The 15,428-nt window shown below is 58.7% G+C and overlaps 1 protein-coding gene across 7 annotated transcripts in view; it reads right to left on the reverse strand.

Moving 5' to 3' along the window:
- ARHGAP32 (Rho GTPase activating protein 32) overlaps positions 1-15,428 on the reverse strand; it is a 394,160-nt gene that overhangs the window by 230,991 nt on the left and 147,741 nt on the right. For 3 of the 7 annotated variants that reach the window (XM_073657436.1, XM_073657440.1, XM_073657438.1), the window contains exon 1: positions 5,133-5,505. The exons of 1 other annotated variant lie outside the window; for it this stretch is intronic. In XM_073657436.1, coding sequence (XP_073513537.1) covers positions 5,133-5,236 — 104 coding nt within the window. In that variant the 5' untranslated portion in view covers positions 5,237-5,505. Of the gene's footprint in view, positions 1-5,132; positions 5,507-15,428 lie in introns of those variants that run through there. 3 more of the 7 variants (XM_073657437.1, XM_073657441.1, XM_073657442.1) reach the window with 3 other exon arrangements.

Here is a 15,428-nt window from a genome sequence, read left to right on the forward strand (position 1 = left end):
GAGAGAGAGAGGGGGGGCACGGAAGAGAGAGAGAGAGGGGGGCACGGAAGAGAGAGAGAGAGGGGGGGCACAGAAGAGAGAGAGAGAGGGGGGGCACGGAAGAGAGAGAGAGGGGGGGGGCACGGAAGAGAGAGAGAGGGGGGGCACGGAAGAGAGAGAGAGGGGGGGCACGGAAGAGAGAGAGAGAGAGGGGGGGCACGGAAGAGAGAGAGGGGGGGCACGGAAGAGAGAGAGAGGGGGGGGCACGGAAGAGAGAGAGGGGGGGCACGGAAGAGAGAGAGGGGGGGCACGGAAGAGAGAGAGAGAGGGGGGGCACGGAAGAGAGAGAGAGAGGGGGGGCACGGAAGAGAGAGAGAGAGAGGGGGGGCACAGAAGAGAGAGAGAGAGGGGGGGCACGGAAGAGAGAGAGAGAGGGGGGGCACGGAAGAGAGAGAGAGAGGGGGGGCACGGAAGAGAGAGAGAGAGGGGGGCACGGAAGAGAGAGAGAGAGAGGGGGGGCACGGAAGAGAGAGAGAGAGGGGGGGCACGGAAGAGAGAGAGAGAGGGGGGGCACGGAAGAGAGAGAGAGAGGGGGGGCACGGAAGAGAGAGAGAGGGGGGGGGGCACGGAAGAGAGAGAGAGAGGGGGGGCACGGAAGAGAGAGAGAGGGGGGGCACGGAAGAGAGAGAGAGAGGGGGGGCACGGAAGAGAGAGAGAGAGGGGGGGCACGGAAGAGAGAGAGGGGGGGCACGGAAGAGAGAGAGAGAGGGGGGGCACGGAAGAGAGAGAGAGAGGGGGGGCACGGAAGAGAGAGAGAGAGGGGGGGCACGGAAGAGAGAGAGAGAGGGGGGGCACGGAAGAGAGAGAGAGGGGGGGCACGGAAGAGAGAGAGAGAGAGGGGGGGCACGGAAGAGAGAGAGAGAGAGGGGGGGCACGGAAGAGAGAGAGAGAGAGAGGGGGGGCACGGAAGAGAGAGAGAGGGGGGGCACGGAAGAGAGAGAGAGAGAGAGGGGGGGCACGGAAGAGAGAGAGAGAGAGGGGGGGCACGGAAGAGAGAGAGAGAGAGGGGGGGCACGGAAGAGAGAGAGAGAGAGGGGGGGCACGGAAGAGAGAGAGAGAGAGGGGGGGCACGGAAGAGAGAGAGAGAGAGGGGGGGCACGGAAGAGAGAGAGAGAGGGGGGGCACGGAAGAGAGAGAGAGAGGGGGGGCACGGAAGAGAGAGAGAGAGGGGGGGCACGGAAGAGAGAGAGAGAGGGGGGGCACGGAAGAGAGAGAGAGAGGGGGGGCACGGAAGAGAGAGAGAGAGGGGGGGCACGGAAGAGAGAGAGAGAGGGGGGCACGGAAGAGAGAGAGAGAGGGGGGGCACGGAAGAGAGAGAGAGAGGGGGGGCACGGAAGAGAGAGAGAGAGGGGGGGCACGGAAGAGAGAGAGAGAGGGGGGGCACGGAAGAGAGAGAGAGGGGGGGCACGGAAGAGAGAGAGAGGGGGGGCACGGAAGAGAGAGAGAGGGGGGGGCACGGAAGAGAGAGAGAGGGGGGGCACGGAAGAGAGAGAGAGGGGGGGCACGGAAGAGAGAGAGAGAGGGGGGGGCACGGAAGAGAGAGAGAGAGGGGGGGGCACGGAAGAGAGAGAGAGAGAGGGGGGGCACGGAAGAGAGAGAGAGGGGGGGCACGGAAGAGAGAGAGAGAGGGGGGGCACGGAAGAGAGAGGGGGGGCACGGAAGAGAGAGAGAGGGGGGGGCACGGAAGAGAGAGAGAGAGGGGGGGCACGGAAGAGAGAGAGAGAGGGGGGGCACGGAAGAGAGAGAGAGAGGGGGGGCACGGAAGAGAGAGAGAGGGGGGCACGGAAGAGAGAGAGAGAGGGGGGCACGGAAGAGAGAGAGAGAGAGGGGGGCACGGAAGAGAGAGAGGGGGGGCACGGAAGAGAGAGAGGGGGGGCACGGAAGAGAGAGAGGGGGGGCACGGAAGAGAGAGAGGGGGGGCACGGAAGAGAGAGAGGGGGGGCACGGAAGAGAGAGAGGGGGGGCACGGAAGAGAGAGAGGGGGGCACGGAAGAGAGAGAGGGGGGGCACGGAAGAGAGAGAGAGAGGGGGGCACGGAGAGAGAGAGAGAGGGGGGGCACGGAAGAGAGAGAGAGAGAGGGGGGGCACGGAAGAGAGAGAGAGAGAGGGGGGGCACGGAAGAGAGAGAGAGAGAGAGGGGGGGCACGGAAGAGAGAGAGAGAGAGAGGGGGCACGGAAGAGAGAGAGAGAGAGAGGGGGGGCACGGAAGAGAGAGAGAGAGAGAGAGGGGGGGCACGGAAGAGAGAGAGAGAGAGAGGGGGGGCACGGAAGAGAGAGAGAGGGGGGGGCACGGAAGAGAGAGAGAGAGGGGGGGAACGGAAGAGAGGGGGGAGGGGGGGCACGGAAGAGAGAGAGAGAGGGGGGGCACGGAAGAGAGAGAGAGAGGGGGGGCACGGAAGAGAGAGAGAGAGGGGGGGCACGGAAGAGAGAGAGAGGGGGGGGGCACGGAAGAGAGAGAGAGGGGGGGGCACGGAAGAGAGAGAGAGAGGGGGGGCACGGAAGAGAGAGAGAGAGGGGGGGCACGGAAGAGAGAGAGAGAGGGGGGGCACGGAGAGAGAGAGAGAGAGAGAGAGGGGGGGCACGGAAGAGAGAGAGAGGGGGGGCACGGAAGAGAGAGAGAGGGGGGGCACGGAAGAGAGAGAGAGGGGGGGCACGGAAGAGAGAGAGAGGGGGGGCACGGAAGAGAGAGAGAGGGGGGGCACGGAAGAGAGAGAGAGGGGGGGCACGGAAGAGAGAGAGGGGGGGCACGGAAGAGAGAGAGAGGGGGGGCACGGAAGAGAGAGAGAGGGGGGGCACGGAAGAGAGAGAGAGGGGGGGCACGGAAGAGAGAGAGGGGGGGCACGTAAGAGAGAGAGGGGGGGCACGTAAGAGAGAGAGGGGGGGCACGGATGAGAGGGGGGGCACGGATGAGAGAGAGGGGGGGCACGGAAGAGAGAGGGGGGGCACGGAAGAGAGAGAGGGGGGGCACGGAAGAGAGAGAGGGGGGGCACGGAAGAGAGAGAGAGAGAGAGAGAGAGGGGGGGGGCACGGACCCACCCTGACCATGATTACAGCCATATCTGACCCCATACTGCCCCCTGACCATCATTACAGCCATGTCTGACCCCCATACTGCCCCCTGACCATCATTACAGCCATGTCTGATCCCCATACTGCCCCCTAACCATCATTACAGCCATGTCTGACCCCCATACTGCCTCCTGACCATCATTACAGCCATGTCTGACCCCCATACTGCCCCCTGACCATCATTACAGCCATGTCTGACCCCCATACTGCCCCCTGACCATCATTACAGCCATATCTGACCCCATACTGCCCTTTGACCATCATTAAAGCCATGTCTGACCCCCATACTGCCCCCTGACCATCATTACAGCCATGTCTGACCCCCATACTGCCCCCTGACCATCATTACAGCCATGTCTGACCCCCATACTGCCCCCTGACCATCATTACAGCCATGTCTGACCCCCATACTGCCCCTTGACCATCATTACAGCCATGTCTGACCCCCATACTGCCCCTTGACCATCGTTACAGCCATGTCTGACCCCAATACTGCCCCCTGACCATCATTACAGCCATGTCTGACCCCCATGCTGCCCCCTGACCATCATTACAGCCATGTCTGACCCCCATACTGCCCCTTGACCATCATTACAGCCATGTCTGACCCCCATACTGCCCCTTGACTATCATTACAGCCATGTCTGACCCCCATACTGCCCCTTAACCATCATTACAGCCATGTCTGACCCCCATACTGCCCCTTGACCATCATTACAGCCATGTCTGACCCCCATACTGCCCCTTGACCATCATTACAGCCATGTCTGACCCCCATACTGCCCTTTGACCATCATTAAAGCCATGTCTGACCCCCATACTGCCCCTTGACCATCATTACAGCCATGTCTGACCCCCATACTGCCCCTTGACCATCATTACAGCCATGTCTGACCCCCATACTGCCCCTTGACCATCATTACAGCCATGTCTGACCCCCATACTGCCCTTTGACCATCATTAAAGCCATGTCTGACCCCCATACTGCCCCCTGACCATCATTACAGCCATGTCTGACCCCCATACTGCCCCCTGACCATCATTACAGCCATGTCTGACCCCCATACTGCCCCCTGACCATCATTACAGCCATGTCTGACCCCCATACTGCCCCTTGACCATCATTACAGCCATGTCTGACCCCCATACTGCCCCTTGACCATCGTTACAGCCATGTCTGACCCCAATACTGCCCCCTGACCATCATTACAGCCATGTCTGACCCCCATACTGCCCCCTGACCATCATTACAGCCATGTCTGACCCCCATACTGCCCCTTGACCATCATTACAGCCATGTCTGACCCCCATACTGCCCCTTGACTATCATTACAGCCATGTCTGACCCCCATACTGCCCCTTAACCATCATTACAGCCATGTCTGACCCCAATACTGCCCCCTGACCATCATTACAGCCATGTCTGACCCCCATACTGCCCCTTGACCATCATTACAGCCATGTCTGACCCCCATACTGCCCCTTGACCATCATTACAGCCATGTCTGACCCCCATAGTGCCCCCTGACCATCATTACAGCCATGTCTGACCCCCATACTGCCCCTTGACCATCATTACAGCCATGTCTGACCCCCATACTGCCCCTTGACCATCATTACAGCCATGTCTGACCCCCATACTGCCCCTTGACCATCATTACAGCCATGTCTGACCCCCATACTGCCCCCTGACCATCATTACAGCCATGTCTGACCCCCATACTGCCCCTTGACCATCATTACAGCCATGTCTGACCCCCATACTGCCCCCTGACCATCATTACAGCCATGTCTGACCCCCATACTGCCCCCCACCATCACTACACCGGTACAGTCCCTATCACACCCAGGTCCGGTAAGTCCAGGGCTGCTCAGGTTCCCCGCAGCAGGGGCCGTGGTGTGGCACGTCAGGTGCAGACCCCCAATGACGTGTCCGGCCGCCGCAATGTGAGGTGGAGGCTGCAGGTGCCGGCTGTACACAATGCCCGGGCCGGCTGTGCCCATGTGCCGGCTCCAGCACTCACCTCTCCAGCTCCTGCAGGTCCTCGCCTGAAGCCATCCTGCCCACCGAGCACGGGGCCGCCTGCAGAGCGGGGAGCGCCAGGAAGGCTCCGGTCCCTCCCTCCATGCTGCCGGGCGCTATCCCCCCGGGCCGCTCATGCTGCGCCGCCGCCTGCCGGGCATCCAGGGTCAGGTGCGGGAGCCCCGCCGGGCGCTCAGCTGCTCCCCGCGGAGATGGGCAGAGTGCGGGGCGGAGGGCTCCGGCTTCTCCCGCTACACACCGGGCACCACGAGTCCGGACCGGGCAGCAAAAGACGGCGGCGGCCGAGCGGGATCCTGCGCTTTCCTGGCTCTGCCCCTCCGTCACATACCTGCCCACAACGCTGCAAGCCCAGGCAGGCACAGGCTGCTCCCTGCACTAACCCCTCCCGCCGGGATAACAGGGGGCTGCAGAGGAGAGGAGCTCAGCGTGTACGGGGAGCTGCAGAGGAGAGAGAGGAGCTCAGCGTGTACGGGGAGCTGCAGAGGAGAGGAGCTCAGTCAGTGCACGGGGGGCTGCAGAGGAGAGAGAGGAGCTCAGCGTGTACGGGGAGCTGCAGAGGAGAGGAGCTCAGTCAGTGCACGGGGGGCTGCAGAGGAGAGAGAGGAGCTCAGTGTACAGGGGGCTGCAGAGGAGAGAGAGGAGCTCAGTGTACAGGGGGCTGCAGAGGAGAGAGAGGAGCTCAGTGCACGGGGGGCTGCAGAGGAGAGAGAGGAGCTCAGTGTACAGGGGGCTGCAGAGGAGAGGAGCTCAGTGTACGGGGGCTGCAGGAGGGAGAGAGGAGCTCAGTGTACAGGGGGCTGCAGAGGAGAGAGAGGAGCTCAGTGCACGGGGGGCTGCAGAGGAGAGAGAGGAGCTCAGTGTACAGGGGGCTGCAGAGGAGAGAGAGGAGCTCAGTGCACGGGGGGCTGCAGAGGAGAGAGAGGAGCTCAGTGTACAGGGGGCTGCAGAGGAGAGAGAGGAGCTCAGTGTACAGGGGGCTGCAGAGGAGAGAGAGGAGCTCAGTGCACGGGGGGCTGCAGAGGAGAGAGAGGAGCTCAGTGTACGGGGGCTGCAGAGGAGAGAGAGGAGCTCAGTGCACGGGGGGCTGCAGAGGAGAGAGAGGAGCTCAGTGTACAGGGGGCTGCAGGAGGGAGAGGAGCTCAGTGTACGGGGGGCTGCAGAGGAGAGGAGCTCAGCGTGTACGGGGGGCTGCAGAGGAGAGGAGCTCAGTGCACGGGGGCTGCAGAGGAGAGAGAGGAGCTCAGTGTACGGGGGGCTGCAGGAGGGAGAGGAGCTCAGTGCACGGGGGGCTGCAGAGGAGAGAGAGGAGCTCAGTGTACAGGGGGCTGCAGGAGGGAGAGGAGCTCAGTGCACGGGGGGCTGCAGAGGAGAGAGAGGAGCTCAGTGTACAGGGGGCTGCAGGAGGGAGAGGAGCTCAGTGGACGGGGGGCTGCAGAGGAGAGAGAGGAGCTCAGTGTACAGGGGGCTGCAGGAGGGAGAGGAGCTCAGTGTACGGGGGCTGCAGAGGAGAGAGAGGAGCTCAGTGTACGGGGGGCTGCAGAGGAGAGGAGCTCAGCGTGTACGGGGGGCTGCAGAGGAGAGGAGCTCAGTCAGTGCACGGGGGGCTGCAGAGGAGAGAGAGGAGCTCAGTGTACAGGGGGCTGCAGGAGGGAGAGGAGCTCAGTGTACAGGGGGCTGCAGAGGAGAGAGAGGAGCTCAGTGTACGGGGGCTGCAGAGGAGAGAGAGGAGCTCAGTGTACGGGGGGCTGCAGAGGAGAGGAGCTCAGCGTGTACGGGGGGCTGCAGAGGAGAGGAGCTCAGTCAGTGCACGGGGGGCTGCAGAGGAGAGAGAGGAGCTCAGTGTACAGGGGGCTGCAGGAGGGAGAGGAGCTCAGTGCACGGGGGGCTGCAGAGGAGAGAGAGGAGCTCAGTGTACAGGGGGCTGCAGGAGGGAGAGGAGCTCAGTGCACGGGGGGCTGCAGAGGAGAGAGAGGAGCTCAGTGTACGGGGGGCTGCAGAGGAGAGGAGCTCAGTGTGTACGGGGGGCTGCAGAGGAGAGGAGCTCAGTGCACGGGGGGCTGCAGAGGAGAGAGAGGAGCTCAGTGTACAGGGGGCTGCAGGAGGGAGAGGAGCTCAGTGCACGGGGGGCTGCAGAGGAGAGAGAGGAGCTCAGTGTACGGGGGGCTGCAGAGGAGAGGAGCTCAGTGTGTACGGGGGCTGCAGAGGAGAGGAGCTCAGTGTACAGGGGGCTGCAGAGGAGAGAGAGGAGCTCAGTGCACGGGGGGCTGCAGAGGAGAGAGAGGAGCTCAGTGTACGGGGGCTGCAGGAGAGAGAGGAGCTCAGTGTACAGTGGGCTGCAGAGGAGAGAGAGGAGCTCAGTGTACGGGGGGCTGCAGGAGGGAGAGGAGCTCAGTGTACGGGGGGCTGCAGGAGGGAGAGGAGCTCAGTGTACGGGGGCTGCAGAGGAGAGAGAGGAGCTCAGTGTACGGGGGGCTGCAGAGGAGAGGAGCTCAGTGTACGGGGGGCTGCAGAGGAGAGGAGCTCAGTGTACGGGGGGCTGCAGAGGAGAGGAGCTCAGTGTACGGGGGCTACAGAGGAGAGGAGCTCAGTGTACGGGGGGCTGCAGAGGAGAGGAGCTCAGTGTACGGGGGCTGCAGTGGAGAGAGAGGAGCTCAGTGTACGGGGGGCTGCAGTGGAGAGGAGCTCAGTGCACGGGGAGCTGCAGAGGAGAGGAGCTCAGTGTACGGGGGGCTGCAGAGGAGAGGAGCTCAGTGTACGGGGGGCTGCAGAGGAGAGGAGCTCAGTGTACGGGGGGCTGCAGTGGAGAGGAGCTCAGTGTACGGGGGGCTGCAGAGGAGAGGAGCTCAGTGTACGGGGGGGCTGCAGGAGAGAGAGGAGCTCAGTGTACAGGGGGCTGCAGAGGAGAGAGGAGCTCAGTGCACGTGGGGGCTGCAAGAGAGAGGGGAGCTCAGTGTACGGGGGGCTGCAGGAGAGAGAGGAGCTCAGTGCACGTGGGGGCTGCAGGAGAGAGAGGAGCTCAGTGCACGTGGGGGCTGCAGGAGAGAGAGGAGCTCAGTGTACGGGGGGCTGCAGGAGAGAGAGGAGCTCAGTGCACGTGGGGGCTGCAGGAGAGAGAGGAGCTCGGTGTACGGGGGGCTGCAGGAGAGAGAGAGGAGCTCAGTGTACGGGGGGGGGGCTGCAGGAGAGAGAGGAGCTCAGTACACGGGGGGCTGCAGGAGAGAGAGGAGCTCAGTGCACGGGGGGCTGCAGGAGAGAGAGGAGCTCAGTGCACGGGGGGCTGCAGAAGAGAGGAGCTCAGTGCACGGGGGGCTGCAGAGGAGAGGAGCTCAGTGTACGGGGGGCTGCAGAGGAGAGGAGCTCAGTGTACGGGGGGCTACAGAGGAGAGGAGCTCAGTGTACGGGGGGCTGCAGAGGAGAGGAGCTCAGTGTACGGGGGGCTGCAGTGGAGAGAGAGGAGCTCAGTGTACGGGGGGCTGCAGAGGAGAGGAGCTCAGTGCACGGGGAGCTGCAGAGGAGAGGAGCTCTGTACGGGGGGCTGCAGGAGAGAGGAGCTCAGTGCACGGGGGGCTGCAGAGGAGAGGAGCTCAGTGTATGGGGGGCTGCAGGAGAGAGGAGCTCAGTGCACGGGGGGCTGCAGGAGAGAGAGCTCAGTGCACGGGGGGCTGCAGGAGAGAGGAGCTCAGTGCACGGGGGGCTGCAGGAGAGAGGAGCTCAGTGCACGGGGGGCTGCAGGAGAGAGGAGCTCAGTGTACGGGGGGCTGCAGAGGAGAGGAGCTCAGTGTATGGGGGGCTGCAGGAGAGAGGAGCTCAGTGTATGGGGGGCTGCAGGAGAGAGGAGCTCAGTGCACGGGGGGCTGCAGGAGAGAGGAGCTCAGTGCACGGGGGGCTGCAGGAGAGAGGAGCTCAGTGCACGGGGGGCTGCAGGAGAGAGGAGCTCAGTGCACGGGGGGCTGCAGGAGAGAGGAGCTCAGTGCACGGGGGGCTGCAGGAGAGAGGAGCTCAGTGCACGGGGGGCTGCAGGAGAGAGGAGCTCAGTGTATGGGGGGCTGCAGGAGAGAGGAGCTCAGTGCACGGGGGGCTGCAGGAGAGAGGAGCTCAGTGCACGGGGGGCTGCAGGAGAGAGGAGCTCAGTGCACGGGGGGCTGCAGGAGAGAGGAGCTCAGTGCACGGGGGGCTGCAGGAGAGAGGAGCTCAGTGCACGGGGGGCTGCAGGAGAGAGGAGCTCAGTGCACGGGGGGCTGCAGGAGAGAGGAGCTCAGTGCACGGGGGGCTGCCGGAGAGAGGAGCTCAGTGCACGGGGGGCTGCCGGAGAGAGGAGCTCAGTGCACGGGGGGCTGCCGGAGAGAGGAGCTCAGTGCACGGGGGGGCTGCCGGAGAGAGGAGCTCAGTGCACGGGGGGGCTGCCGGAGAGAGGAGCTCAGTGCACGGGGGGGGGGGGGCTGCAGGAGAGAGAGAAGTTCAATGCACGGGGGGGCTGCAGAGGGGAGAGAGGAGCTCAGTGCACGGGGGGGCTGCAGGAGAGAGGAGCTCAGTATAAAGGGAGGTGTAAAAAAAAAGAGGAGCTATGTGAGGCTAGGTGGATTTTTCCTGAGCGTTTCTGCATCTCCCTGGAATAAAAAACGCATGCGGATTGTGCATGCAGATTGTACATGCGTTTTCCTGCCAGGGACATGCGGATGTGATGCGTTCTTCACCTGCATTTCCGCATGCGGGTTGTGATTTTAGCATCACTTGGAAAGTGCTTGACAACTTGGTCACACTATATAAATCCATGAAAACGGCAACCGGCATATATAGTGTGACCGAAAGAATGGTAAAAAAAAAATAACTATACTTACCTTCCGATGGCCCCCGCAGTCTTGCTTCGCTCCGTCCTGGCTTGCCGGCAGCTCGCGGTACACTGAAGGACCTGCCGTCACATGACTATGACGTCAGCGCAGGTCCTCCAGTCCATCGTGATCTGCTGGCAAGTGAAGACCAGCGCAGCGGGGGCCATCAGAAGGTAAGTATAATATTTATTTTTTATTTTATTCTTTTTTTTACAGGTTCTATGGTACCCGGGTCCAGAGGAGAGTCTCCTGTCCTCCACACCCCGGTACCATCCGCACATTGAACGCATGGATTCTGCATGTACAGATCCAGTGATGCGGATTCCATGCGTTCTAATGCAAGTCAATGCCGGCGAAAACACAGCGCTTCCGCAAAATAATTGGCAGTGCTGCGTTTTTTTCCGCAATGATAATCCGCAGGGGAAATTTCCGCAGCATGTGCACAGCACATGCGGATTATCATTGGGGACATGGCAGACCTTCTACCATGCGGCTTTTAAGCGTTTCTGCAGTGTTTTTGCCGCTGCGGAAATGCTTAAACGCATCGTGGGCTCACAGCCTGAAGGGGGGACTGCAGGAAAGAGGAGCTTTAGTACACAGAGGGGCTATAGGAGAGAGGATCAAAGAAGACATAGAAAGGAACCGGGCATCACCAGGGAACAGCAGCTCTGCCCCCAAGATCCTAGCTGCAGGGTATTATTGTTCATGTTGCATCCCGTATGACCCACGCTCGTCCACCATTTATGGTCTGGCGTTTGGTTTTTGGTCTAAAGTTCCCCATACATATTATATAAGATAGACTGCTATGGAAGGTGTATGCAGAATAGTGACACAGTGACCCCATCAGCTGAATAGTGAGTACAGCTCTGGAGCAAAAAAAATAAATATGGAAGCTCACCACGCCAATATTGTTCAGGATACACCGGAACATTGATGAATGGGCGCCAATTTCTGCGGGTGAAGCTCAGCTACTGTAGAACCAACGAAGAAAAAAGGATTTTCCGCCACTTCCATCCATAAAATTTATCTTTTTATTAGAAATTCATTTAAAAACAGGACGATCCATCATGAAGATGAAACCTTACGCGTACATACATTACTGATCCTGAGCAGGGCTGTGGAGTCGGTATAAAATGAACCGACTCCAACTCCTAAAATATATAATAAATTGGGTGCAGTCGTTCAAAGCAGTTTGTGGGGAATATTTTTCCATAAGAATTTGGGAAAGTTATGAACTGTCCTATAAATGTCCGTCCTGTTCCTGATCTCAGGGTCTGGACTTTACTGAAATGAATCTGTGCTACAGTAAATTTATCACTTACACATGAGCCGCGGACGAGGGAGTCGGGGAGCCGCGGACGAGGGAGTCGGGGAGCCGCGGACGAGGGAGTCGGAGCCGCGTGTGAGAGGGTCGGAGCCGCGTGTGAGAGGGTCGGAGCCGCGTGTGAGGGGGTCGGAGCCGCGTGTGAGGGGGTCGGAGCCGCGTGTGAGGGGGTCGGAGCCGCGTGTGAGGGAGTCGGAGCCGCGTGTGAGGGAGTCGGAGCCGCGTGTGAGGGGGTCGGAGCCGCGTGTGAGGGGGTCGGAGCCGCGTGTGAGAGGGTCGGAGCCGCGTGTGAGGGGGTCGGAGCCGCGTGTGAGGGGGTCGGAGCCGCGTGTGAGGGAGTCGGAGCCGCGTGTGAGGGACCCGGAGCAGTGTGTGAGGGAGTCGGAGCCGCGTGTGAGGGAGTCGGAGCCGCGTGTGAGGGAGTCGGAGCCGCGTGTGAGAGAGTCGGAGCCGCATATGAGGGGGTCGGAGCCGCGTATGAGGGGGTCGGAGCCGCGTATGAGGGGGTCGGAGCCGCGTATGAGGGGGCGGAACCGTGTATGAGGGAGCCGGAGCCGTGTATGAGGAAGTCTGAGTCGTGGAGTCGGTGGCATGGAAATTGAGGAGGTGGAGGTTTGGCTTACCAACTCCACAGTCCAGATCCTGAGTTACCTCCTGCATTATACTCCAGAGCTGCGCTCACTATTCTGCTGGTGCAGTCTCTGTGTACATACATTACATTACTGATCCTGAGTTATATCCTGTATTATACTCCAGAGCTGCACTCACTATTCTGCTGGTGCAGTCACTGTGTACATACATTACATTACTGATCCTGAGTTACCTCCTGTATTATACTCCAGAGCTGCACTCACTATTCTGCTGGTGCAGTCACTGTGTACATACATTACATTACTGATCCTGAGTTACATCCTGTATTATACTCCAGAGCTGCGCTCACTATTCTACTGGTGCAGTCACTGTGTACATACATTACATTACTGATCCTGAGTTACATCCTGTATTATACTCCAGAGCTGCACTCACTATTCTGCTGGTGCAGTCACTGTGTACATACATTACTGATCCTGAGTTACATCCTGTATTATACTCCAGAGCTGCACTCACTATTCTGCTGGTGCAGTCACTGTGTATATACATTACATTACTGATCCTGAGTTACATCCTGTATTATACTCCAGAGCTGCACTCACTATTCTGCTGGTGCAGTCACTGTGTACATACATTACTGATCCTGAGTTACATCCTGTATTATACCCCAGAGCTGCGCTCACTATTCTGCTGGTGCAGTCACTGTGTACATACATTACATTACAGATCCTGAGTTACATCCTGTATTATACTCCAGAGCTGCGCTCACTATTCTACTGGTGCAGTCACTGTGTACATACATTACATTACTGATCCTGAGTTACATCCTGTATCATACCCCAGAGCTGCACTCACTATTCTGCTGGTGCAGTCACTGTGTACATACATTACATTACTGATCCTCAGTTACATCCTGTATTATACCCCAGAGCTGCACTCACTATTCTGCTGGTGCAGTCACTGTGTACATACATTACATTACAGATCCTGAGTTACCTCCTGTATTATACTACAGAGCTGCGCTCACTATTCTGCTGGTGCAGTCACTGTGTACATACATTACATTACTGATCCTGAGTTACATCCTGTATTATCCTCCAGAGCTGCACTCACTATTCTGCTGGTGCAGTCACTGTGTACATACATTACATTACTGATCCTGAGTTACATCCTGTATTATACTCCAGAGCTGCACTCACTATTCTGCTGGTGCAGTCACTGTGTACATACATTACATTACTGATCCTGAGTTACATCCTGTATTATACTCCAGAGCTGCACTCACTATTCTGCTAGATATTTGAAAGATGGGGGACAAATGCCCAGTGAAGTCTGGAGGGGTGAAGCAACAAGTTTCTCCCTCTCTCCAGTTAGAATATATGAATGGTCGTTGCAGCGTTGACCTGTAGGGTTCTGAGAGCGGTCGGCGGTCTTTACGGTGTAGGGACGCCCTTAGTCTGGTATAACCATCGGGTTTTCTGGGGACGGATAGGGTGAAGTCTGGTAACTGCTACTTTCCCTTTAAAGTGAAGTTCGGAGTAATGGGCTCAGAGTCATCTTGTCCGGTGATTATTACAATCCCCTCCTGACATCTCCTGGGGACAGAGGCTCCATGATATGAGGAGCGGCAGCTTCAGCACAATCCCCCTCCCCCTTATATGATCCATAAGATCAATGTCTTATGACGCCTATGATCAGATTATAATCTTGCGATGATCAGGTCTTCCACTCGCCGCCAGATCACACAGAGCAGTGGTCATCTCCACATTACATCCGCACAAGCTCAGGATGATGGTGAGATTCTGGCCGAACATGACCAGTAATGTGATTTTACCCTGGTGTCAGGATGGAGATGGATGGTGCCACCCTCGGAGAGCAGAGATGTGATCTATGCATTGTGTCGGATAGGCTGGGGTCACAAGAGCAGATCCAGGCAGGTGGGTGGCCTGTGGGATCAGTTGTAGTGATCGGATCAGGACGTGACTCGATCATGTGATCGTTATGGAGGAGTCCTGGCTGAGATCCGGGATCAGCTGTAGTGATCGGATCAGGAAGTGACTCGATCATGTGATCGTTATGGAGGAGTCCTGGCTGAGATCCGGGATCAGTTGTAGTGATAGTATCAGGACGTGACTCGATCATGTGATCATCATGGAAGAGTCCAAGCTGAGATCCGGGATCAGCTGTAGTGATCGGATCAGGAAGTGACTCGATCATGTGATCGTTATGGAGGCGTCCTGGCTGAGATCCGGGATCAGCTGTAGTGATCGGATCAGGACGTGACTATCATGTGATCATCATGGAGGCGTCCTGGCTGAGATCTGGGATCAGCTGTAGTGATCGGATCAGGACGTGACTAGATCATGTGATCGTTATGGAGGCTTCCTGGCTGAGATCTGGAATCAGCTGTAGTGATCGGATCAGGATCTGACTCGTTCATGTGATCATTATGGAGGCGTCCTAGCTGAGATCCGGGATCAGCTGTAGTGATCGGATCAGGACGTAACTCGATCATGTGATCGTTATGGAGGCATCCTGGCTGAGATCCGGGATCAGCTGTAGTGATGGGATCAGGACATGACTCGATCATGTGATCGTTATAGAGGCATCCTGGCTAAGATCCGGGATCAGCTGTAGTGATCGGATCAGGACGTGACTCGATCATGTGATCGTTATGGAGGCGTCCTGGCTGAGATCCAGGATCAGCTGTAGTGATCGGATCAGGACGTGACTCGATCATGTGATCGTTATGGAGGAGTCCTGGCTGAGATCCGGGATCAGCTGTAGTGATCAGATCAGGACGTGACTCGATCATGTGATCATTATGGAGGCGTCCTAGCTGAGATCCGGGATCAGCTGTAGTGATCGGATCAGGAAGTAACTCGATCATGTGATCGTTATGGAGGAGTCCTGGCTGAGATCCCGGATCAGCTGTAGTGATCGGATCAGGACATGACTCGATCATGTGATCGTTATGGAGGCATCCTGGCTGAGATCCCGGATCAGCTGTAGTGATTGGATCAGGACGTAACTCGATCATGTGATCGTTATGGAGGCGTCCTGGCTGAGATCCGGGATCAGCTGTAGTGATCGGATCAGGACATGACTCGATCATGTGATCGTTATGGAGGCGTCCTGGCTGAGATCCCGGATCAGCTGTAGTGATCGGATCAGGACGTAACTCGATCATGTGATCGTTATGGAGGCGTCCTGGCTGAGATCCGGGATCAGCTGTAGTGATCGGATCAGGACGTGACTCGATCATGTGATCATTATGGAGGCGTCCTAGCTGAGATCCGGGATCAGCTGTAGTGATCGGATCAGGAAGTAACTCGATCATGTGATCGTTATGGAGGAGTCCTGGCTGAGATCCCGGATCAGCTGTAGTGATTGGATCAGGACGTAACTCGATCATGTGATCGCTATGGAGGCGTCCTGGCTGAGATCCGGGATCAGCTGTAGTGATCGGATCAGGACGTGACTCGATCATGTGATCGTTATGGAGGCTTCCTGGCCGAGATCTGGAATCAGC

The sequence above is a fragment of the Phyllobates terribilis genome, unplaced genomic scaffold (assembly GCF_046119375.1).
Source record: "Phyllobates terribilis strain yellow unplaced genomic scaffold, ASM4611937v1 Scaffold_12__6_contigs__length_324123572, whole genome shotgun sequence".
Classification (NCBI taxonomy): domain Eukaryota; kingdom Metazoa; phylum Chordata; class Amphibia; order Anura; family Dendrobatidae; genus Phyllobates; species Phyllobates terribilis.